Below are 24974 nucleotides of genomic sequence, written 5' to 3' on the forward strand. Positions count from 1 at the left end.
CAAAAAGCAGAGAGAAGATCATAATAAAAGGAATAATAAAGAAGCAGCGTGTCCTAGTGGATAGAGCATGAGCCTAGAAGTCAGACGACAAGGGTTTCAATCCTGGTCTCCTGTGTGACCTTGGGGAAGCCACGTAACTTCTCTGGGCCTCAGGTACCCCATCTGTTAAGTGCGGATTATCAATCAATCAATCAATCAATCGTATTTATTGAGCGCTTACTATGTGCAGAGCACTGTACTAAGCGCTTGGGAAGTACAAATTGGCATCACATAGAGACAGTCCCTACCCAACAGTGGGCTCACAGTCTAAAAGGGGGAGACAGAGAACAGAACCAAACATACCAACAAAATAAAATAAGTAGGATAGAAATGTACAAGTAAAATAAATAAATAAATAGATAAATAGAGCAATAAATATGTACAACCATATATACATATATACAGGTGCTGTGGGGAAGGGAAGGAGGTAAGACGGGAGGATGGAGAGGGGGACGAGGGGGAGAGGAAAGAAGGGGCTCAGTCTGGGAAGGCCTCCTGGAGGAGGTGAGCTCTCAGCAGGGCCTTGAAGGGAGGAAGAGAGCTAGCTTGGCGGATGGGCAGAGGGAGGGCATTCCAGGCCCGGGGGATGACGTGGGCCGGGGGTCGATGGCGGGACAGGCGAGAGCGAGGTACAGTGAGGAGATTAGTGGTGGAGGAGCGGAGGGTGCGGGCTGGGCAGTAGAAGGAGAGAAGGGAGGTGAGGTAGGAGGGGGCGAGGTGATGGAGAGCCTTGAAGCCCAGGGTGAGGAGTTTCTGCTTGATGCGCAGATTGATCGGTAGCCATTGGAGGTTTTTGAGGAGGGGAGTAATATGTCCAGAGCGTTTCTGGACAAAGATAATCCGGGCAGCAGCATGAAGTATGGATTGAAGTGGAGAGAGACACGAGGATGGGAGATCAGAGAGAAGGCTAGTGCAGTAGTCCAGACGGGATTATGACTGTGAATCCCAAGAGGGGCAGGGCCTGTGTCCAAACTGATTTGCTTGTATCTATCCAAGCACTTAGTGCAGTGCCTGGCACATAGTGAGTCTCTATCAAATACTAACAATGCTAATACTACCAATACTATCACTATTACTACAACTACTACTAATGATAATAATGATTTAATCCTTTTATGGAGTAAAACACATAACTCTATCCTGAAGTGGGTCCCATTCAGAGGAATCATTCCCACCGTTCATCTGGAATAGTTCCAGCCAAATTCCCCACTACACCTGACTAGGATGCGGAAGTCAAGAGGCTGGGTTTTACTATCTGAGGACAACTTCTGGAATGGACACAGAAAAATCAGTCAGACACAGTGCACGTCCCACATGAAGCTCGCAGTCTGAGGGAGAAAGAGAAAAGTTATTTCATTCCCATTTTACTGATGAGGAAACTGAGGCCTAATGAAGTGAAGTAACGTGCCCACGATTACACAGCAAGTAAGCGGCAGAATCAGTCCATCAGAGGAATAATAGAGGAATTAATCCAACAGTGGTATTTATTGAATGCTTACTCGGTGCAGCACACTGTATGTGGAACTCAGGGAAATACAACACAACGAAGCTGGAAGACACGTTTGCAACAGTTGTTTGTCCAGTGATCATGGGTACGCAGGAGCAGTTTACAAGGCCGTAATTCCTCAGTGACGATGATCACGGCCTCTCTGGGATCAGGGTGGGGGCCAGAAAAGAGAGGAGGAAGAGGAGTCTCAGGTCACTTACGCCACTGAAAACAAAGATGATCAGGTGGAACCAGTAACTCTTGCATCAGACAAAAGCAACTCTATAAATATCCCCCTTTGTCTGTTCCCTCTTCCATCCTGAATTGAGGATCGTCTCCATCCAGACACTGCACCAGTGAGTGGAACGAATCCTCAGGGGAACCAGAAGCACTGAACGGCTCTCTCATCTCAACCGATCAGCCTCTAGATCAACCTGTCCCTTGGTGAGTAGTTTCCTCTTTGTGTTTTAGGGCTGTGGCCATGAGGTTTAATATTCTTTGGACCACCCTATTCTCCCAGCTGTGTGGTGTCCAGTGCAGGATGATCAACAGTCCCTGCACCTTGGAAAGAAATTATTCTAGCGGCTACTACCAGGATGGAGATGTGGTGATTGGAGGACTCTTCTCTCTGGATGTGATTTCAAGTAATTTTGGTAACTCTGAGAAATTCACAGGAGAGCTGCCTGTCTTAGCCGAGTCCACAGAGTAAGTGTCTGTGTTCCCCGTTAAGTAGGATGGGCAGGAGCGGAGAGGGAGTTGGGACCATTGGATGGAGAAGAATGGAAGGGCAGTGGGCACAAGGGCTGGGACATAGATGGTATTAGCGTCCACAGCCAGGAGTCAAGAAGCAGATCTCTAATGATGTTGTTCAGGAAACTCAAATTCAATCAATCAGGATGTTTATTGAGCATTTACTGTTTGACAGAACATTGTACAAAGAACCTGGAAGAGTACAATACAACGAAGGTAGCAGGCATTTTCCCTGCCCATAAGCACGTCATATTAAGCATTTAGTTCAGTGCTCTGTATACAGTAAATGCTCAAAGAATACCATTGATTGATTGAGTATCCTGTGCAGAACAATGAACTAGGTTTTGGGAGTAAGAGAGTATAACAGAGTTTGGAGATACATTCCCTGCCCAAAAGGAGCTTACAGTCTAGAGGACTCAGAAAGTCTGTAGAATTTGTTGGAGTCAGAAAGAGATTTCAAAACTCTCAATTCCTTTCTTTACTTTCTTTGCTCCTCTAGTCTGTAATCTCTGTGTGGGCAGTGGACATGCCTACCATTTCTGTTGTATTGTAATAATAATCATAATAATGATGTTATTCATTAAGTGCTTACTATGTGCAAAGCACTGTTCTAAGCGCTGGAGAGGTTACAAGGTAATCAGGTTGTCCCACGGGGGGCTCACAGTCTTAATCCCCATTTTACAGCTGAGGTAACTGAGGCCCATAGAAGTTGAGTGACTTGCCCAAAGTCACACAGCTGACAAGAGGAGGAGCTGGGATTTAACCCCCTGATCTCTGACTCCAAAGCCCATGCTCTTCCCACTGAGCCACGCGGCTTCTGCAATTGTACTCTCCCAACCGCTTAGTGCAGTGATCTGCACTCGGTATGTGCTCAATGAATATCACTGATTGACTGATCCATAAGTCAGTTGTTATTTAGCGAAGCAGCATGGGGGTAGTGCCCAGAACACGGGCCTGGGAGTCAGGAAGTCATGGGTTCTAACCCTGTCTCCGCCATTCATCTGCTGTGGGATCTTGGGCAAGTCATTTCACTTCTCCTTTCATTTCACTTCGATCTACACGCACTCACTTGGTGACCTCATTCGCTCCCACGGCTTCAACTATCATCTCTACGCTGACGACACCCAGATCTACATCTCTGCCCCTGCTCTCTCCCCCTCTCTCCAGGCTCGCATCTCCTCCTGCATTCAGGACATCTCCATCTGGATGTCTGCCCGCCACCTAAAACTCAACATGTCCAAGACGGAACTCCTTGTTTTCCTTCCCAAACCCTGCCCTCTTCCTGACTTTCCCATCTCTGTTGACGGCACTACCATCCTTCCCGTCTCACAAGCCCGCAACCTTGGTGTCATCCTCGACTCCTCTCTCTCATTCACCCCTCACATCCAAGCTGTCACCAAAACCTGCCGGTCTCAGCTCCGCAACATTGCCAAGATCCGCCCTTTCCTCTCCATCCATACCACTACCCAGCTCGTTCAAGCTCTCATCCTATCTCATCTGGACTACTTGCATCAGCCTTCTCTCTGATCTCCCATCCTCGTGTCTCTCCCCACTTCAACCCATACTTCATGCTGCTGCCCGGATTGTCTTTGTCCAGAAACGCTCTGCGCATGTTACTCCCCTCCTCAAAAATCTCCAGTGGCTACCAATCAATCTGCGCATCAGGCAGAAACTCCTCACCCCGGGCTTCAAGGCTCTCCATCACTTCGCCCCCTCCTACCTCACATCCTTTCTCTCCTTCTACAGCCCACCCCGCACCCTCCGCTCCTCTGCTGCTAATCTCCTCACCGTACCTCGTTCTCACCTGTCCCGCCATCGACCCCCGGCCCACATCATCCCCCGGACCTGGAATGCCCTCCCTCTGCCTATCCACCAAGTTAGCACTCTTCCTCCCTTCAAGGCCCTGCTGAGAGCTCACCTCCTCCAGGAGGCCTTCCCAGACTGAGCCCCTTCCTTCCTCTCCCCCCGTCCCCCTCTCCATGCCCTCATCTTACCTCCTTCCCTTCCCCACAGCACCTGAATATATGTATATATGTTTGTACATATTTATTCCTCTATTTATTTATTTATTTATTTTACTTGTACATATCTATTCTATTTTATTTTGTTAGTATGTTTGGTTTTGTTCTCTGTCTCCCCATTTTAGACTGTGAGCCCACTGTTGGGTAGGGACTATCTCTATGTGTTGCCAACTTGTACTTCCCAAGCGCTTAGTACACCACTCTGCATACAGTAAGCGCTCAATAAATACGATTGATTGATTGATTGATTCTCCTGGCCTCAGGTACACCATCTGTAAAATGGAGATAGAGACTGTGAGCCCCAGCTGGGACAGGGAGTGTGTCCAACCCGATTTGCTTGTATCTACTCCTGTGTTTAGTACAGTTTCTGGTACATAGCCAGCTTTTAACAAATACCATAATTATTCATTGTCATTGTTATTACCATTATACATTCTATAGCTCTTCCTTTTGTTTCTTTCCCTTATGGCATCACCACCCAAGGTCACTTTTGGCATCAAGCACGCACCAGACTGCACCCAAAACCATTCTCATCTCATAGATGTCGTAATGCCATCTCCCAAGAGTTTAGTACAGTGTTCAGCACAATGAAAGTGCTCAATCACAATAACTGATTGATCGACTGACCCACGTAGATGATTTTGCAGTCTTCTTGCAGCATTCTCTAGCAGAGCCATGGGGAAGGTTTGGACTCACTTCCCACTTCCCTCATAGTGCCTGGGTTATTTATCCTCTGTGCCCTCGTCTCATTTCTGTGTGACAATTTAACACACTTTTTTCCCTGCTGGTACTTGTTAAACACTTCCTGGGTTCCAGGCACTGACGAAAACACAAGCTCATCAGGTTGGATACAATCCCTGTCGCACAAGAAATACACTGTCTTCATCCCCATTTCACAGATGAGGTCACTGAAGTTACTGAGTCCTAGAGAAGTGAGGTGACTCACCCAGGGGCCCCGGGCATGTACGTGGTGGATCTGGGATCGGAACCCAGGTCTTCTGACTCCTAGGCCTGAGCTCATATCGGTACAGCCAGAAAATTCAGTGCCATCTCCCATCCTTCACTTACAGATACTTCACCAAACACTACCAGCATCTCGTGGCTCTGGTGTTTGCTGTGGAGGAAATTAACAAGGACCCCAGCCTGTTACCCAATATCTCTCTGGGCTTCCATCTCTTCAACGTCCACTTCCTGGGGCCGATTGCGGCCGAGAGTTCCATGGCTCTGCTCTCGGGGAGAGCCGGGATGGTTCCCAACTACAACTGTGAGCCGGAGCAGTTGGACAAACTGCTGGCTGTCATAGGAGGGATGTCGCCAGCCGTGTCCATGACCAGCTCCTGGCTGCTGGGACTCCACAAACTCCCCCAGGTAAGGAATCCCGATGGCTAGGGGCTGACCAGCGTTGGGGTGTTTTTGTTGTTGTTGTTTTCATTTTGTGGTATTGGTTAAGCCATTAGTTTGTGCCAGCCACTGCACTTAGTGCTGTCCTATAAACAAATTCAGACAGGGAATTACGTTGAAGTAACCAAAGTCAATGAAGTGAACCTACACCTTTGCTCAGAAGTAAAAAGGCAGATCCCCTGTAGAGATCCCCTATAGACTATAAGCCACATGTGGGCAGGGAGACTGTCTACCAGCTCTGCTGGACTCTTCCAAATACAACTAATGCATACGGTTCCCAAGTTACAAATTAATCAGGTTGGACACTGTCCATGTCCCACATAGGGAATACCACCTTGATCCCCATTTAACAGATGAGGGAACTGAGGCACGGGAAGGTGACCTGACTTGCCCAAGGTCACACAGCAGGCACGTGGAAAAGCTGGGATCAGAACCCAGATCCTCTACTTGCCAGGCCCGTGTGCTTTCCACTAGACCCAGCTGTACCCTTCAGTTGGGACTTCCTCCCTCCCACATCGATCGTACAGCTCTTCTCATATTCAAATCCCTCCTAAAATCCCACCTCATACAAGAATCCTTCCTTGGTTGATTTGCCAGCCCCCTGAGTGTTATCACACATCTACCCAACTCTAGCACTCATGAATCTTTTTAATAATTAGTAATTATGGTATTTGTTAAGCCTTTACTAGGTGCCAGTCACTGTTTTAAGCACCAGGGTAGATACAAGATCATCACATTGGACACAGTCCCTGCATGACATGTGGCTCACAGTCTTAATCCCCATTTTACAGTTGAAGTATCTGAGGCACAGAAAAGTTAAATGACTTGCCCGAGGTCACATAGCAGACAGGCTGCAGAGACGGTATTAGAACCCAGGGCTTCCGTACTCCCAAGCCTGGGTTCTATCTACTAGGTCATATTACTCAAACTAACAGACATAGATGCACAGAATCATTTATTTGGAACACCCAGCTTTTAAACGATTTTTAGGTCACTTCCCCTGTTACACTGTAAGACCTGGGAACTGGTCACTTTCTTAAAAATTAGGGTATTTGTTAAGGGCTTTCTATGTGTCAAGCAGTGTTGAAGTCTGTGGAAAGATGCAAGGTGATTAGATTCAAACCTCAATAGGCTCCCAGTTGAAAAAGGAGGCAGAATAGGTATTGGAGCCCCATTTTTCAAATGAAGAATTGAAGCAACTTGCCCAAGATCTTTGAATAAGCAGGTGGCTCGTTTCGTTTCCACTGGACTACACTGCTCATCAGCTTCTCTGGGGTATTCTATGCTTCATAAGTGCCTAATACAATTCATCGCACGAAGGGAAGCAGAACTGAACTAGTAGAAAAAGAAGACGACAGACTCCCTGTAGACTATAAGCCCCCTGTGGGCAGGGAACTTGTCTGCCAGTTCTGTTGTAGTCTCACAAGCATGTAGTACAGGTTTCTACACCTAGAAGGGCTCAGTAAATCCAAAGATAGATCGATTTGGGAAAACGGAGTGATGATGTCTGCCTTTCTGTATGTCCACTCCAGAGTCTCCTCTTCCCTCCACTGTGTCTCCCATGTAGATCTGCTATGGCCCAGAGGACCCCACTTTCAGAGATAAGGCCCTGTTCCCGTCTCTCTATCAGATCTCTGCGCGTTCCCCAGCTCTGTCCTCGGGGATGATCCGTCTCATGAAACAGTTTCACTGGGCCTGGATCGGCATACTGGTCACCGATGACATTAGAGGGGAGACGTTCGCTACGGTCTTAATGGAGGAGATGGCCAAGAATGCCATCTGTGTGGCTTATGTTAAAAGAGTCAATGACTACTTTAGCAATAGTGTATTCAGTTTGGAGTATAACCACAGACAAATGATTACATCTTCGGCGAATGTGGTTGCTGCCTATGGGGATACATTTTCTTTGCTGGCAATTGTATATGGTATGGACCATCACCCCGTTTTTGGCAAAGTCTGGGTCACCACATCCGATTGGGATTTGACAACAAACACGTATATGAGAAATAACACCTTTTTCCAAGGCTCCTTGTTATTTTCACTCCATAGGAAGGAGATCCCGGACTTCAGGCATTTCGAACTGATCCTGAACCCTCGCAAATATCCAATGGATGTGTTTATACCGATGTTCTGGCAGTGGGCCTTTGATTGTCAAGATCTGGATAGTTTTGATTCCCTGAAAATGTGTCATTTAAATGAAACGTTGGAAAGCAGGCCCTTGGACTTTTGGGACATGAAAATATCTGCCCAGAGTTACAGTGTATACAGCGCTGTGTACGCCATAGCTCACGCCCTCCACCAAGAGACCTGGGTTGCGAAGGACATGGAGACCTCGGGAGATGGTCCAAATCATGGAACCCCTCGTCCATGGCAGGTAATTCTCCCCTCCCTCCCATGAAGCCCAGCCTAAGGAGGCTGATGTTCACCCGTGGCCCCTGGCAGGAAGAGCCCAGTTGTGGCGTTGCTGGGTATCTTCCATGTGGGCTGGGTCGAGTATGGCCATCTCAGGTTCAGAGGATCATTCACCATATTGTGTTAAATAATATTTTTTAAGCACTTACTGTGTCTGAACACAGTTCTCATTGCTGGGGAACATACAAACTAATCAGGTGGGACTCAATTTCACATCCCACCTGGGACTCCCAATTTTAATCTCCCTTGGACAGATGATGGAACTGAGGGCCAGAGAAGTGAAGTGACTTGACTAAGATCGCACAACAGAAGAGTGGCAGAACTGTGATGTGAAATCAGGTCCTTGTGACTCTCAAGCCTGGGCTCTATCCCCAGGGAACACTACTTCTTCACTGGCTTCAGTCACCGATGTCTTCCTCTCCCTCCAGCTCCATTCATCCCTGGAGAATGTTCGGCACCACACCCGCACCGGTGAGCAGATCCATTTGGATGACCCCAGCTGGGTGACCACTACGTTCGAAATCCTTAACTATCAGATTTTAAAGAATGGCACCAAAGGCTACATCAAAGTGGGAGAGTTTAAGCCCCTGGCCCCAGCTGGCCAAGATTTCATCATCAGTGAGGAGAGGATAATGTGGAACGAGCTGTTTTCCGAGGTAATGAAGGAAGAAGAGGGAGGAGGAGGAGCAAAAGCAGGGGGGTGGGATGACCTACATCCTGGAATAAGCGGCTTCTGGAGTCTTCTTCTCTGTGGCCATTTCCACTATGCCGTGGAGACTGTCACCGTGGTCTTGGCCTTCAGGGTCACCGGACCGGGGAGCAGAATGCGGATGTGGCTGGACCCAGGGCACCTTCCTCCATCATCTGCAACTGCTTTCTGTTCCAAGTGGCCATCTGCTCTTAGCCGACGTGGATGTGGCTACTGAGGCCCGGGTCATCATCGTCCAGTGCAACAAGGGCTCTGCCAGCGCCTTCTGCTACATCGTAGGCTACCTGGTGCTCTTGACACCGGTCAACCTCATGAAGGTCTTCCTGGCCAAAAGCTGGTGGACAGCTTCAATAAGGCCAGGTCATATTGGTACAGCCCTCCTGTCCATATCTGTAATTTATTACAATGTCTGTCTCCCCCTCTGGCCTGGAAGCTTCATGTGGGCGGGGAGCGGGCCTTCCAAATCTGTTCTATTGTAATGCTCTTCCAAGTGTTCAGTACGGTGCTCTGCACACAAGAAGTGCTCAATGAATACCATTGATTGATGAGTTAATTGAGGAGGAGTTACTGGGAGAGAGCTGAGATTTTTATCTGGGACCAGAAGCCGGTGGTCCTGTAGAAATGGATGAAATGAAATGAGGAAACTCCTTATCACGGGCATTAAAGCACCCAGTCAGCTCATCCCCTCCTACTTTACCTCACTGATCTCCTACTGCAGTCCAGCCCTCACACTTGGCTCCTGTAGGGTCGGCTTAATCTCCGTGCCCAGGATCATCTTTCATGCCACCTACCCCTATCTGCTGTCCTCCCCTGGCCCTCTGGCCCCTTACATATGACTAGACGGCCACTGTACCAACCTTCAAAGTCTTTTTAAGGTCACATTTCCTCCAAGAGGCCTTCCCTGATTAAGGCCTCTTTCCCCAGCATCCTCTTCCTTTGGTTTCGTCTATGTACTTGGATCTGTGCCCTGTGGTCGTTTGTAATTCGTCCCAAGGCACATATATACATAGCTCTGTATTCCATATGAGAAATATATTTTTTATATTAATGTCTGTCTCGCCCTGTAGACTGTAAAATAGTTGTGCACAGGGAACGTGTCCACGAATTCTGCTGCATTGTACTATCCTAAGCGCAATGTGGGCCAGTAATGTGTCAATTTCTTGTTATGTTGTACTTTCCCAAGTGCATAGTGTAGTGCTTTACACGCAGTTAGTGCTAAATGCTAGAGAAGCAGCGTGGCTCAGTGGAAAGAGCACGGGCTTTGGAGTCAGAGGTCATGGGTTCGAATTCCGGCTCCGCCACGTCTGCTGTGTGACATTGGGCAAGTCACTTAACTTCTCTGAGCCTCAGGTATCTCATCTGTAAAATGGGGATTAAGACTGTGAGCCCCACGTGGGACACCCTGATCACCTTGAATTCCTCCCAGCGCTTAGAACAGTGTTCTGCACATAGTAAGCACTTAACAAATGCCATTATTATTATTATTATTATTATTATTATCAAATGAATATGAATGAATGGATGAACGAAGCTGTTAATACAGTCCTCTGTACACAGTAAGTGCTCAATAAATGCCATCGATCAGTCAGTCAGTTGTAGTTTTTGAGAGCTTGCTGAATGCAGAGCACTGTATCAAGTGCTTGGGAGATTACAAAATAGAAATGCCAAACTTACAGGAGAGAGGGGGACACAGACGTTAATATAAATAAATGAATGGCAGATGTATATATGACTGCCGTGGGTCTGTGAGCGGGGATGAATCCAGGGAGCACTACCTGTTTCCCTCTTCCCTTCTCTCACAGACCCCCTGCTCCGTGTGTAGCGAAAGCTGCCAGCTGGGATTCAGGAACACAGCTCGGGAAGGGAAAGCCGCCTGCTGCTACGACTGCGTGCCATGTGCAGAGGGCGAGATCAGCAATCAGACCGGTACGTATCCGCCGAGAATCGTGCTTACTACTCAGACAGCAGGGGGGCAGCAGAGCATAACTGAGACCTTTGGAGAGTGTGAAATAATAACGATAGTAACAAAAATGATTATGTTATGTTAAGCATTTACAAGGTGTCCACAGTAGCAGCGTCACTTAGTAGATAGAGCGCGGGCCTGTGAGTCAGGAGGACTTGGGTTCCAATCCCAGCTCCTCCACCTTTCTGCTGTGTGACCTTGGGCAGGTCCCTTTGCCTCTCTGGGCTTCAACTCCCTCATCTCTAAAATGGGGATTAAGACTGTGAGGCCCAGGTGGGACAGGGACTTTATCCCATTTGATTAACTTGTATTTACCCCAGTGCTTAGCACAGTGCCTGGCACATAGTAAGCACGGAACAAATACCAGACAGAAGAAGAAGAAAAAAAACACTGTTCTAAGTTCAGGGTAAACATGGTGGACACAGTTTCTGCTTCACGTGGTACTCACAGTCTAAGTAGGAAGGAGAACAGGAATGAAATCCCCAATTTACAGTTGAGGAAGCTGAGGCCCAGAGAAGTGAAGTGACTTGCCCCAGATTATAAAGCAGGAAAGTGTCAGAGCAGGGACTTCAACCCAGGACCTCTGATTCGTGGGAGTGTAGTCCTTCCTCTTCACCACACTGTAATAACCCTGTAGCAGCCCCTGAGGCCTAGTAAAAGGAGCCCCGGACCTGTGATTTAGAAAACCAGAGTTCAAATCCAGGCTCCACCACTTGGCTGCTGTGTGACCTTGGACAAGTCACTTCACTTCTCCGTTCCTCAGTATCTTCATTGATAAAACGAGGATGCAATCGCTGTTCTCCCACCTACTTAGGCTGTGAGCTGCATTTGGGACCTAATGATATGATATCTACTCCAGCACTTAGTACACGTCCTGGCACATAGTAAGTGCTTAATATTAACAAATGCCACAACAATTCTGATCTGAGTCACAGTCCCTGACAGAAGTACCAAGATGCTTGGAGGCTTATCATTATTATTATTATTACCATTATAGTTTCCATTAAGTGTCTACTACGTGCCAGGCCCTGTACTAACTGCTAGGGCAGACAAAAGTTTAGCAAGTTGGACACAGCCCCCGTTAAAAATGCGGCTCACTATTTTAATCCCCATTTTGCAGATGAGGTTAATGAGGTAATAAGAAGTAAAATGACTTGCCCAAATTCATCCAGAGAAAAGTGGTGGGTCAATAAGTAGAACCCATGTCCTTCTGACTCATAGGCGCCGGCTTTATCCACTAGGCCAGGCAGGACGTGGGAGGCGTGGGACACATGGAATCCCCAGCCTCCTCCTCACCTTATTGTCTTCTTGGGCTTCATTCATCCAATCATTCAGTCATTCATCCATTACATCCTATTTGTTGAGCACTTACTATGTGCAGAGCATGAACTAAACACTTGGAAAAGTACAATACAGCAAAAAAGTCACATTTCCTGGGTTGTATTCTGCCTCGTCCACAGCTTTTGCAATCAGGGTGGATTTCTTCGTGTACCCATCAGTCAATAAATCGATGTTATTGACTGAGCACCTACTGTGTGTGGAGCACTGTACTGAGTGCTTGGGAGAATACAATACAGCAGAGTTGGTAGATGTATTACCTGCCCACAATCATTAGATAAACGGGACTAATGGAGCGCTTACTCTGTGCAGAGCACTGAACCTGGGGCTTGGGAGAGTATGATATAACAGTTGGCAGGCACCTACCCTGCAAACAAGGAGCTTACCTTTGGGAGGGGGAGACAGACATCAAAATAAATTACAGATAGGGATGGTAGGGCTGTGGGGTTAAGGATATGGAGGTCAACACACGGGATAAATCCAAATGAAAGGGCGACTGGGCAGAGTGAACGAAATTCATCGTTCCGATTGATCAATGGTACTTCTTGAGAGCTTACTGTGGACAGAGCACTGTCCCAAGCACTTAGGAGAGTACTATACAGTGGAGTCATTAGACACGTTCCAGTCTTTCAGGAGCAGTTCATCCATTCATCCGATTTTTGTAGTTGCTCTTCTCTGCATTTCCTTTGCACCTGTATCATCAAGTTCCCTCGTCCAGGGTCCCAAATTTCATGCCTCGATCCAGACGACTTAAATTCCATTTATTCCTTTCAGATGTGGATCAATGCATTAAGTGCCCCCAAGATGAATTTCCAAGTCCTCAAAAAGATCAGTGTGTCCCGAAAGCTGTGGTCTTTCTTTCCTACAAGGAGCCGTTGGGAATGGTTCTGGCATCTTCAGCCCTCTTTTTCTGTCTCGTCACAACCCTGGTTTTGGGGGTCTTCATCCACCACCGGGACACCCCTGTAGTGAAAGCTAACAACCGCAGTCTCAGTTATACCCTCCTCAGGGCCCTCCTGCTCTGCTTCTTGTCCTCCTTGACCTTCGTTGGCTGTCCCGGCATGGTCACCTGTCTCTTGCGACAGACGGCCTTCGGAGTCAGTTTCTCAGTGGCAGTTTCCACCGTCTTGGCCAAGACGGTCACCGTGGTCCTAGCCTTCAGGGCCACTAGGCCAGGGAACAGAATGAGGATGTGGCTGGGGCCCAGGGCGCCATCCTCCATCGTCTGCACCTGCTCCCTGGTCCAGGTGGGCATCTGTACGGTCTGGCTGGGGACCTTCCCCCCTTTCCCTGATGTGGACATGGCATCCGAGGCCGGGGTCATCATCGTCCAGTGCAACGAGGGCTCCACCATCGCCGTCTACTGCGTCCTGGGCTACATGTGGCTTCTGGCCCTGGTCAGTCTCATGGTGGCCTTCCTGGCCAGAAAGCTGCCGGACAGCTTCAATGAGGCCAAGTTCATCACATTTAGCATGCTGGTGTTCTGCAGCGTCTGGGTCTCTTTTCTGCCCACCTACCTGAGCACCAAGGGCAGGGCCACGGTGGCCCTGGAGGTCTTCTCCATCTTGGCCTCCGGCGCCGGACTCCTCGGCTGCATCTTTGGGCCCAAGGTCTACGTGATCCTTCTGAGGCCAGACAGAAACATCAGAGGCCAGTTTCTGGGGTGGCAGGGGAATCGTTGAAAGGGTCATCATAGGCTGAAATCTGAGGGCCAGGTTCGGGGGCCTGGGCCGTCAAAGGCAGGTTTCAAATGCAGCCCCTCCCCACTGACCCGTGACTCCACGGGTGATGCCTAGAAGGCTCAATTTCATATGAGGTGATTTCTCACTTTGGCTCCCATATCCTCCAGGTTCTTCCCTTCCCTTCGGCCCCTGACCACTGGTCAGTGGTAAGTCCCAAGGTCCTGAGCTCCGACGAGCAGATTGCAAATCTCCTTCCCCAGGAGGAGGTCGAGCATAGCGCCTCCTATAAGCTGGGGGGAAAAGAGGCCGATCCCTACAGGTCCACCCTGAGTCTCTCAGAGAGCCCCAGTTGAGTGGGTTGGGTTACAGCAAACCTGAACCAATCCCACTCTGGGCCTAAAAATCCCATCCCTTCCAGCTCTGCCCTATTTCCCCCTCCCTTGTTCAACCAATCACTCTGTCACATTGATTGAGCACTTATGATGTGCAGAGCACTCTCCAAGTGCCTGGGAGAGTATCCTGCCACATAGTAAGTGCTTAACGAATGCTCTATTATCATTACTCTATAACTGTTTAACTGACATATTCCCTGCTCTCAATGAACTTATGGTATGGATGTGGAGGCAGATATTACTTTCAATAAATTATGACTATGTACCTAATCTCTGTATATCTCTCTTCTTTGCACCCCTCCACCCACCATTGCCGCCTACAGTCCACTCCTCTCCATTTCTTTCCTGGGCTTCCCACTTCCCACAGGCCCTGCCCTGGTCAATCAGTCATTCAGGCGTAATGTTTGAGCACTTGCTGTGTGCAGAGCACTATACTATGTGTTTGGGAGAGATGCTTCCTGCCCCAGTCCTCCCTTTCCCAAACCTCCCGTCCAGGAGCCTGGAGGGCCAGAGGCATAGTTCAATGTATGCAGACAGTGGAGAGTGGACTCAGAACACTAGGGCCGTAGCTGAGGTACTGGCTGCCCCCTCACTCACCTCCTTGGGAGCCTACACCGTGAGAAGCAATGTGACCTAATCGGAGGCGATGTGGTCTAGTAGACAGAGCACAGGCCTGGAAGCCACAAGGCCTGGGTCCTAATCCTGTCTCAATCATGTGAGCTTGGGCAAGCCACTTCACTTCTTTGGGTCTCGGTTGCCTCGTCTTCCTTACAGGCTAAGCTTAGACTGTAAACTTACAGTCTAGAGGCACAGAGCATGCTTTCACTGTGTAGAAATAGAGAGTGGATGGAGGCTTCAATAGCCTGCATTGTGGCTATGGGCCTGTTGTAAGGTGAAACACTTTCAAATCCCATGTTGTTATTTCTGGATTTTCCAAGTGATAGCTGAAAATTTATCTAAAGGATGAGTTCTCAATCATGTGAGCTCGGGCAAGCCACTTCACTTCTTTGGGTCTTGGTTGCCTTGTCGGTAAACTGGTGATTAAGACTGTGAATCCTCGGTGGGACAGGGAATGGGTCCCGCTGATGATCTTGTATGAACCCCAGCTCTTAGAACAGTTCCTGACCCAAATAAGCACCAAACAAATCCCATGACAAAATACAGCGAGACAGGGCCAGGAGATACACGGTCCCCTATGCCCCAAAGGTGCCCCCTGGCCTCAGTCCCCCCGCCTTTCTCAAGCCCACCACCGGGGCCAGACCAGGTAACTGTCACCCTCACTTCATGGGTGACTATTCCGCTGCTTCTGGGACCAGGCTTGTCGTGGACCTGGTTCCCACGTGGTGTGTCCCTGAGGCCCCCATTCTACCACCCAGCTGCCTTCCCAGGGTGAGGATTGTCTGTCCCATATCCCCTCACCCAGGAACAGGGAGTAAATGAGGAGAGAAGGGCCATACCCGAGTTCTAAGAGCTTAAGAAAAGTAAGAAAATAAGTCTGTTTTGGTGGGGAAATGAGGGAGCAGTTGTCCTGGGAGTATGGGGAAGCTAAGGTTCCCTGCCTAAGAAATCTACACTGAAGATCTTCTAGACTCTATAGTTTGCTGCTATGGTCAGAGTACGTGTCTACCGAATCTGTTCGACTGTACTGAGAACAGTGCTCTGCACACAGTAAGCTCTCAATAAATATGATTGATTTTAGTCAAAGAGGAACTTAGCACTGAGGCAGAGAGATAACAGTCTTAAGTGCTTATTTTGGCTCAAGCAGTGTTTTAAGCATTGGGGCAGATGCAAGTTCATCAGGTCCAGTACTGTCCTGTATCACAGTGTAGGTAGTTGGGAAAACCGGTATTGAATCCCCATTTTCGGATGAGGAAAGTGAGGCACAGAGAGGTGAAGTGACTTGCCCGGTGTCACACAGCAGTCACCGGTTAGAGCTGGGATTAGAACCCGAGTCCTCTATGTCCCAGGCTCCTGCTCTTTCAACTAGGCCATGCTGCATCTCAGGGCAATCAGATGAGATCAGATTTAATGACATTTAATGAGTGCTGACCATGTCCAGCACACTGAACTAAGACCTTGGGAAAGCATGATACTGTAATATCTGGCAATTTTGGTCAAGGACTGCATCTGCCTACTCTACTGTATTGTATTCCCTGAGGCACTTAGTGCAGTGCTTGATAAATGCTATTATTTGCAACCTTGAAGGATTTAAGCCAATAATAATAGCGATGGTTTTTATTAAGAGCTTACTATGTGCCAAACACTGTACTAAGCGCTGAGCACTGTTCTAAGCTCTGTAGGTCCTAGACTGGGAGGATGCCAGCCAGTTCTATTTATTGAGCGCTTACCTTGTGCAGAGTGCTGTACTGACATCTTGGAAAAGTGTAATACAGAAGAATTGGCAGATATGTTCCCTCCCCATAACGGACTGACAGACCAGAGGGAGAGATAGACATCAATTTGAATAAATTTCTAATGCCGAATTTAAAGAGAGGTACATAAATGCTGTGGGGTAGGGGGTGGAGTGGATATCTAAAGCTCAAAGTGTAAGATTGGTCAATACACCACTTATGAGCGTGTCTAAGTTGATAAAGTCTGGGGATCAGTGGACCTGTAGAGTGTAGACCTGGACTATATCCCGAGAACAAGAGTATCCAAACCGTCAATGGTCAAGGATAACGATAGTAATAGTAATTGTGGTATTTTGTAAGAGCTTCCTATATGCCTTGCACTGTACTAAATGCTGGGGTAGATACCAGTTAATTAGGTTGGATGCAGTCCATGTCCCACGTTGAGGTCACAGTTTTAATCCCCATTTTACAGATGAATTAGTTTGGAGATGAGTAAGGAGATGAGGCACAGAGAAGTGAAGTGAATTGTCCAAGGTCACACAGCAGAGAAGTGGCAGAGCTTGGATTAGAGCCTGTCGTTGGGCAGGGATTGTCTCTATCTGTTGCTGAATTGTACTTTCCAAGCGCTTAGTAGAGTGCTCTGCACACAGTAAAAGCTCAATAAGTATGATTGAATGAATGAATGAATGAACCAGGTTCTTCTTACTCTCAGGCCCATGCTCTATCCTCGAGACCAGACTGCGCAGGTCTGGCCCCTGCACCAGTGATGAGAGCGTCTAAACTGGTAACGTTTGGGAATCAGAGGATTTATCAGAGTGTAGGTCTGGTTTCTAAGGAGGGTGATAATGTTCAGAAATCAGCGGACCTATCTGGGTGTAGAGATTAGACAATCTCTAATCTAATCATTGTTCTGTGGTGTGGTGTTCTGTGTGGTGTGTTCTGTGGTGTGTGGTCTGTGGTGTTACCTTGGGTGAGTTACTTCACTGCTCTGTGCCTCAGTTACCTCATCTGTAAATTAGACATTCAATAACTGTCGTTCCTCTCCTCTTCGATTATGAGCCCCATGAAGGATATAGACCCTGTCCAACCTGATTGTGAAGAAAGGAAATCAGGATTCCACCTCAAAATAGGGTCTAACTGAGCTAATGACACCAAAGAGATTTCACTTCAAAGCCTATCTAAAACAGAGAGAGATCAATTGACGTCTAGTGAATCCCCCCAAAAGGCGCTTCCGTTTCTTTGTAGATGCAGATAATGAAGAGTCATGGAAAAATAAAAGCAAGCTAGATTATGCAACCAAAATAACCAGTTTTATATAGTCCCCCAAATCCAATCTATACAGCCAAAATAATAATAATAATAATAATAATTGTATTTGTTAAGCACTTACAATGTGGCAAGCACAGTTCTAAGTGCTGGGGGAATACAAGGTGATGAGGTTGTCCCACGTGAGGCTCACAGTCTTAATCACCATTTTCAGATGAGATCATTGAGGCACAGAGAAGTGAAGTGACTTGCCCAAAGAGCCACACAGCTGACAATTGGCGGAGTCTGGATTTGAACCCATGACCTCTGATTGCAAAGGCTTGGCTCTTTCCACGGAGCCACGCTGTTTCTCTACCTCTACAACCACCTCTTTATAAATAGGGGCAGTATCAAAGATATGGGCAGCTATTCACGTAAGTAATAGAGTCTCCTGTGGGAAATGACAGGTGAAACTCAGTCTGGTCAAAAACATTTTGGATAAATGGATAAACTCACACTCTCTGTCCATACCAGTTGTGTTCTTCCTGGGACAGCGAGTGTGTCAGACAAGGGTACTGCACAGTGCTGAATATATGTAGGAGTTTTATATTTATGGCCAAAGTGACAGGGTATAGTGTCGAACACGTTTAGACTGTTAGATCAGTAGGCAATTGTCAGGATTATGATATTAGTAGATCTGCAGATTTGGGGGTGGTTTTGGGGAATAGCTTGAGTCGGGACATCGAAAACCCTTTTATTTTGCTTCCTTCATTGAGTGCCTCCAACTCAGCCCCACAGCATTTATGCAGTAAGAGGTGGGGCTTAGTGCAAAGCAGCATGGTTTACTGGAAAGGCCAAGGGTTTAGGAGTCAGAGGACGTAGGTTCTAATCCCAGTTTCACCACTTGTCTGCTGTGTGACCTTGGGCAAGCCGCTTAACCTCTCTGTACCTCAGTTACTTCATCTGCAAAGTAGGGATTAAGACTGTGAGTCTCACGTGGGGCAACCTGATTACCTTGTATCTACCCCAGCGTTTAGAACAGTGCTTGGCACATAGTAAGCGCTTAACAAATGCCATAATAATAATTAATATTGTTTATCTGCAATTTATTGCTTTATATTGATGCCCCTCTCCCCCTCTAGACTGCAAACTAATTTTGGGCAGGGAATGTGTCTACCAACTCAGTTATAGTGTACTCTTCCAAGTGCTTAGTAACACTACTACTACTAATTTTGGTATTTGTTGAGCACTTACTATGAGCCAAGCACTGTTCTAAGCACTGGACTGGATGCAAGGTAATCAAGTTGGACACATTCCCTGTCCCACATGGGGACAGCACATAGTACAGTGCACTGCACACAGTAAGCGCTCAATAAAGAGGATTGGCTGATTGAAAACCACTGAATGTAGAGATTAGAGGGTGAGTGTGTCATCTAAGATGAAGAATGGGGGAAGGATCAGGGGAGGCACAGAGGGGAGGGAAAGGAGGAATAGGGGACAGAAGGAGAAGGGGACTGGAAGGAGGAGACAAAAGGAGGGAAGATGGTTGGAGGGAGGAAGAACAGGACACCTGTGTTTGATGCTCTCCTCTCTTCTGCTCCCACCTCCAATGTGGCCACAAATACCCTTCTTGCTGCTATGGGGTCAAGGGATTGTTGCTGGTCAGTGGTGACTTGTTTCATGACTGAGAGGGGATAGGGACTGGTTTCTACCAGGCCACGGTCACTGCAGCCTCGCTCCTCCCGGAGAAAAACCTGCCGAAAGAGGGAGGGGGAACCGCGGGGCACAGGAAGATGTGTGCTGTTGAGAGAGAGCGAGAGAGAGAGCTCTGCCCCAGTCCTCCCTGCCAGTCACCACCGGGCTGCCACCTGGGAGCCATCTGAGCTGGCAGTGGTAATCTGAGGAGCAACACTTTGTCTCCTACCTATCAAGATTAAAACGAATTCTTTTCTGAGACCTCGGACAGGAGGGGATCCAACCAAATGCCGTGGGGCCTATGCTTCAAAGGTCCGGAGATTGGGAAGGTTGGAAGTCCTGGAAGAAGGCTCCTCAGAGGTGACCAGTCCTGGCTCCCAGGACAGGAGTTCCCTCAGAAAGCCTGAAACCACACTGACAAGGCAGTCGGCCTTATCCTACTCACAAATATCCATCGCTCCTGCTAGCAGGGAGGGCAGCTCGTGAGCAGTCGGACTCTGTCGGGACAAGCCTGATGCTACATTTTATCAGCTGCCTTCCTCTTCTCTGTCCTCCCTCAGGGAGTGGTTAGTGTGTGAATGAGTGACTCACTGAGCACTAATCCACTCTGAACCTCGAAATGGGGCATTTCTAGACATGTTCAATTTCCCTTCCCAGATCTTCCCCCACAATTACCCGGAGACAAATGACCGATCAGAGATGCCCATGGAGAAACATGGCGGCCTCAGTGCCTTATCCTGCAGCCCCCGGGAACATGCCACTTCCCACCCACAGCCCAGCTCTGCTAGGACCAAGCCTGGGTCTCGAGTATGTGTCTGAAACCCTCACTTTCACGGTCACACATGGCCACAGATGCTCCTGTTATAACTGCCTATCATCCCCCTCCCTATCTGTACATCTCTCCCTGCTAGCTTTCCACAAGGAGTGAGTGACATCACACAAAGGTCAGCGTGACAGGTGGCTTCTCCCTCCCTCCGGACCTGTTCCCCTTCCTTCTCCCCCCACTCCCTATCTTCAGCCATTCCACAAGCAGGCTTTGGGAGAAGGCAGGGACAGATAATTCACCCATCACAATCCTTGTTCACCCAAACTCGGGCCTCCTTTTTTTATGGCATTTGTTAAGAGTGTACTATGTGCCAGACACTTGTCTAAGCAGAAGATAATCAGGTTGGACACAGTCCGTGTGCCCCTGGGGCCTCAGCTTCAATCTCTATTTTACAGATAATAATCATGGTGTTTGTTACACGTTTACAATGTGTCAAGCACTATTCTAAGCGCTGAGGTAATAATAATAATAATAATAGCGTTTAGTAAGCGGTTACTATGTGCAAAGCACTGTTCTAAGCCCTGGAGAGTTTCCAAGATGATCAGGTTGTCCCACAGTGACAAGTTAAGTGACTTGCCCAAAGTCACACAGCTGACAAGTGGCAGAGCCGGGATTAGCACCCAAGACCTCTGACTCCCAAGCCTGGACTCTTTCCACTAAGCCACGCTCCTTCTTAGATGAGGTAACTGAGGCCAGAGAAGTGAAGTAACTTGTCCAAGGTCACCCAGTAGACAAGTGGTAGAGGCAGGATTAGAACCCGGGTCCTTTGACTCCCAGGCCCCATTCTCTTTCCACTAGGCCTCACTGCTTCCCTCATCCTTCCAGAATCAGGTGTGGGGAGGTCATGACCATTCCCCAGTCTTTGGGAGGTTACCCTGGTGATCACATCATCAGACCAGTCCTCTCTACCCCATAGCTCAGAACTCTGTTGTCAGGCATCGGGACAGGTCTACCCCGCCCACAATTTGGGAGCCCAGTGGACTGTAATTTTGTTGTGGGCAGGGAATATGTCTGTTCATTGTTATATTTACTCTCCCAAGCACTTAGTTCAGTGCTCTGCCCACAGTATGCGCTCAATCATCTTCATCATCAATCGTATTTATTGAGTGCTTACTGTGTGCAGAGCACTGTACTAAGCGCTTGGGAAGTACAAGTTGGCAACATATAGAGACAGTGCCTACCCAACAGTGGGCTCACAGTCTAAAAGGGGGAGACAGAGAACAAAACCAAACATACTAACAAAATAAAATAAATAGAATAGATATGTACAAGTCAAATAAATAAATAAACAGAGTAATAAATATGCACAAACATATATACATATATACAGGTGCTGTGGGGAAGCACCCAATAAATATGATTGAATGATTGAATGAAAATTGAGGTCAATGAAGCATAGGCACCTCACCAGTAACTCAGTAGCTGGGAGTGAGGAGCCATTAGTGATCTTGCTTGCCCTCCCTTTTTTAAAAAAATGATACTTGTTAGGTGCTTACTATGTGCCAGGCACTGTAATAACTGCTGGAGTAGATACAAGCTGATACCAGTCTCACCGAGAAGCAGCATGGCTCAGTGGAAAGAGCACAGGCTTTGGAGTCAGAGGTCATGGGTTCAAATCCTAGCTCTGCCAATTGTCAGCTGTGTGACTTTGGGCAAGTCACCTAACTTCTCTGGGCCTCAGTTCCCTCATCTGTAAAATGGGGATGAAGACTGTGAGCCCCCCTGGGGACAACCTGATCACCTTGTAACCTCCCCAGTACTTAGGACAGTGGTTTGCACATAGCAAGTGCTTAATAAATGTCATTATTATTATTATTATTATGAATATTAGGTTTTATGTGGTTCATGTCCCACATGGTGCACATTGTTTTCATCCCCATTCGAATCCCCATTTAATCCTCATTGAGATAAGTGAGGCACAGAGAAGTTAAATCAATCAATCAATCAATCAATCAATCAATCATATTTATTGAGTGCTTACTATGTGCAGAGCACTGTACTAAGTGCTTGGGAAGTACAAATTGGCAACACATAGAGACAGTCCCTACCCAACAGTGGGCTCCCAGTCTGAAAGGGGGAGGCAGAGAACAAAGCCAAACATACCAAAAAAAATAAAATAAATAGGATAGAAATGTACAAGTAAAATAAATAAATAAATAAATAAATAGAGTAATAAATATGTACAAACATATAAACATATATACAGGTGCTGTGGGGAAGGGAAGGAGGTAAGATGGGGGGATGGAGAGGGGGACGAGGGGGAGAGGAAGGAAGGGGCTCAGTCTGGGAAGGCCTCCTGGAGGAGGTGAGCTCTCAGCAGGGCCTTGAAGGGAGGAAGAGAGCTAGCTTGGCGGAGGGGCAGAGGGAGGGCATTCCAGGCCCGGGGGATGACGTGGGCCGGGGGTCGATGGCGGGACAGGAGAGAACGAGGTACAGTGAGGAGATTAGCGGTGGAGGAGCGGAGGGTGTGCGCTGGGCAGTAGAAGGAGAGAAGGGAGGTGAGGTAGGAGGGGGCGAGGTGATGGACAGCCTTGAAGCCCAGGGTGAGGAGTTTCTGCCTGATGCGCAGATTGATTGGTAGCCATTGGAGATTTTTGAGGAGGGGAGTAATATGCCCAGAGCGTTTCTGGACAAAGATAATCCGGGCAGCAGCATGAAGTATGGATTGAAGTGGAGAGAGACAAGAGGATGGGAGATCAGAGAGAAGGCTGGTGCAGTAGTCCAGACGGGATAGGATGAGAGCTTGAATGAGCAGGGTAGCGGTTGGGATGGAGAGGAAAGGGCGGATCTTGGCAATGTTGTGGAGCTGAGACCGGCAGGTTTTGGTGACGGCTTGGATGGAAGGGGTGAATGAGAGAGCGGGGTCGAGGATGACACCAAGGTTGCGGGCTTGTGAGACGGGAAGGATGGTAGTGCCGTCAACAGAGATGGGAAAGTCTGGGAGAGGACAAGGTTTGGGAGGGAAGACAAGGAGCTCAGTCTTCGACATGTTGAGCTTTAGGTGGCGAGCAGACATCCAGATGGAGATGTTCTGAAGGCTGGAGGAGATGCGAGCCTGGAGGGAGGGGGAGAGAGCAGGGGCAGAGTTGTAGATCTGGGTGTCATCAGCATAGAGATGATAGTTGAAGCCGTGGGAGCGAATGAGGTCACCAAGGGAGTGAGTGTATATTGAGAACAGAAGGGGACCAAGGACTGAACCTTGGGGAACCCCCACAGTAAGGGGATGGGAGGGGGAGGAGGAGCCTGCAAAAGAGACTGAGAAAGAACGACCGGAGATATAAGAGGAGAACCAGGAGAGGACGGAGTCTGTGAAGCCAAGGTCAGATAGCGTGTTGAGGAGAAGGGGGTGGTCCACAGTGTCGAAGACAGCCGAGAGGTCGAGGAGGATTAGGACAGAGTATAAATGACTTGCCCAGGGTCACCCAGTAGACAGTGGTGGAGCTGGAATTAGAACCCAGACCCTCTGAGTCCAGGCCTGTTCTCTTTCTGCTGTCATGCTGCTTCTCTCTCCTCACTTCCTCTTGTTCTCCTCTTCTCTTCTTCTCCTTTCCCTCTATCCTCCTCTTCTCCCCTAGAGACCTTAAGGCTTTCCAACCTCTGGTAGCACTATACTGAATCAATTAATAGTATTTACTGAGCACTTATTGGAAGCACAACAATGTAGTAAGCACTTGGGAGGGAACAAGAGAATTAAGTAGATCTTCCCTCTGCTCTCAAGGAGCATGCAAACTAGTGAAAAACATTGATACCGTTTTGGAGAAAACCCAGTGCCCAGGAATATCATCCCAAATTGACAAAAGCAACTATTTTGTGATATGACACCTTGATATTTCTGCACATGCAGTCTTCCACATTCTTCTACTTAATCCTTTACTCCCTCACATGTGCCACCTAGGGTTAGGGTTTGATTTGAGGTCTTTCATCTGTGTTTACCTTGGGTCTGTCTCCCTGCTTAGACTGCAAGCTCCTTAAGCTCAGAGATTAAGTTTTCTAAATCGACTGTACTCTCCCAAGTACTTAGTACACAGCTCTGCAAAAAAAGTATTCTCGGTCAATGCTATCTCTTGATTCATTCATTCATTTCCATTAGCAACCATGTCAGCTTCCCCATTCCCATCAGTGGCATCTCGCAGTTTGAACCCACACACCTCGCTCTTCTAATGTTAACTTTCTAACTGTACCTTGATCTTGTCTATCTAGCCTCCAACCTCCCGCTCATGTCCCGCCTCTGGCATGGAAAACTCTCCCTCCTCATGTAAGGCAGACAATGACTCGCCCTGGCTTCAAAGCCTTACTGAAGGCCCGTCTCCTCCAAGAGGCCTTCCCTGACTGCACCCTCCTTTACTCTTCTCCCACTCCCTTCTGTGTCACCCTGACTTGTTCCCTTTTTCATCCCCTGTCCCAGTCCCACAGTGCTTATGTACATATCTGTAATTTATTTATTTATATTAATGTCTGTCTCTCCTTGTACACTGTAAGATCTCCGTGGGCAGGGAATATTTCTATTATTCATTCATATACCTATGTAGATATATACCCCTGTACATATCTGTAATTTATTCATTTATATTAATTTTGGTCTCTCCCTGTAGACTGTACGCTCTCTGTGGGCAGGGAATATGTCTGTTATATTGCTAAATTGTACTCGCCTAAGCACTTAGTAC

At 47.9% G+C, this 24974-nt stretch overlaps 1 protein-coding gene across 1 annotated transcript; it reads left to right on the forward strand.

Moving 5' to 3' along the window:
• Positions 1–1555: 1555 nt before the first annotated feature.
• LOC119924123 (vomeronasal type-2 receptor 26-like) lies at positions 1556–14154 on the forward strand. Its single transcript, XM_038743164.1, has 10 exons — positions 1556–1612; positions 1699–1779; positions 1871–1881; positions 1997–2230; positions 5367–5664; positions 7265–8071; positions 8538–8765; positions 10621–10744; positions 12894–13769; positions 13916–14154. The coding sequence occupies exons 1-10, from the start codon at positions 1556–1558 to the stop codon at positions 14152–14154; spliced, it is 2955 nt and encodes a 984-aa protein (XP_038599092.1).
• Positions 14155–24974: the final 10820 nt, after the last annotated feature.

The sequence above is a fragment of the Tachyglossus aculeatus genome, unplaced genomic scaffold (assembly GCF_015852505.1).
Source record: "Tachyglossus aculeatus isolate mTacAcu1 unplaced genomic scaffold, mTacAcu1.pri scaffold_82_arrow_ctg1, whole genome shotgun sequence".
In the NCBI taxonomy this organism is placed as follows: Eukaryota; Metazoa; Chordata; class Mammalia; order Monotremata; family Tachyglossidae; genus Tachyglossus; species Tachyglossus aculeatus.

Coding starts and splice junctions, on each gene's coding strand:
- LOC119924123 (XM_038743164.1), top strand. CDS start 1,556: ATGTGGAACTCAGGGAAATACAACACAACGAAGCTGGAAGACACGTTT. Junction 1,613..1,698: donor AAGACACGTTTGCAACAGTT/GTTTGTCCAGTG, acceptor CTCTGGGATCAG/GGTGGGGGCCAGAAAAGAGA. Junction 8,766..10,620: donor GGAACGAGCTGTTTTCCGAG/GTAATGAAGGAA, acceptor CTTCTCTCACAG/ACCCCCTGCTCCGTGTGTAG.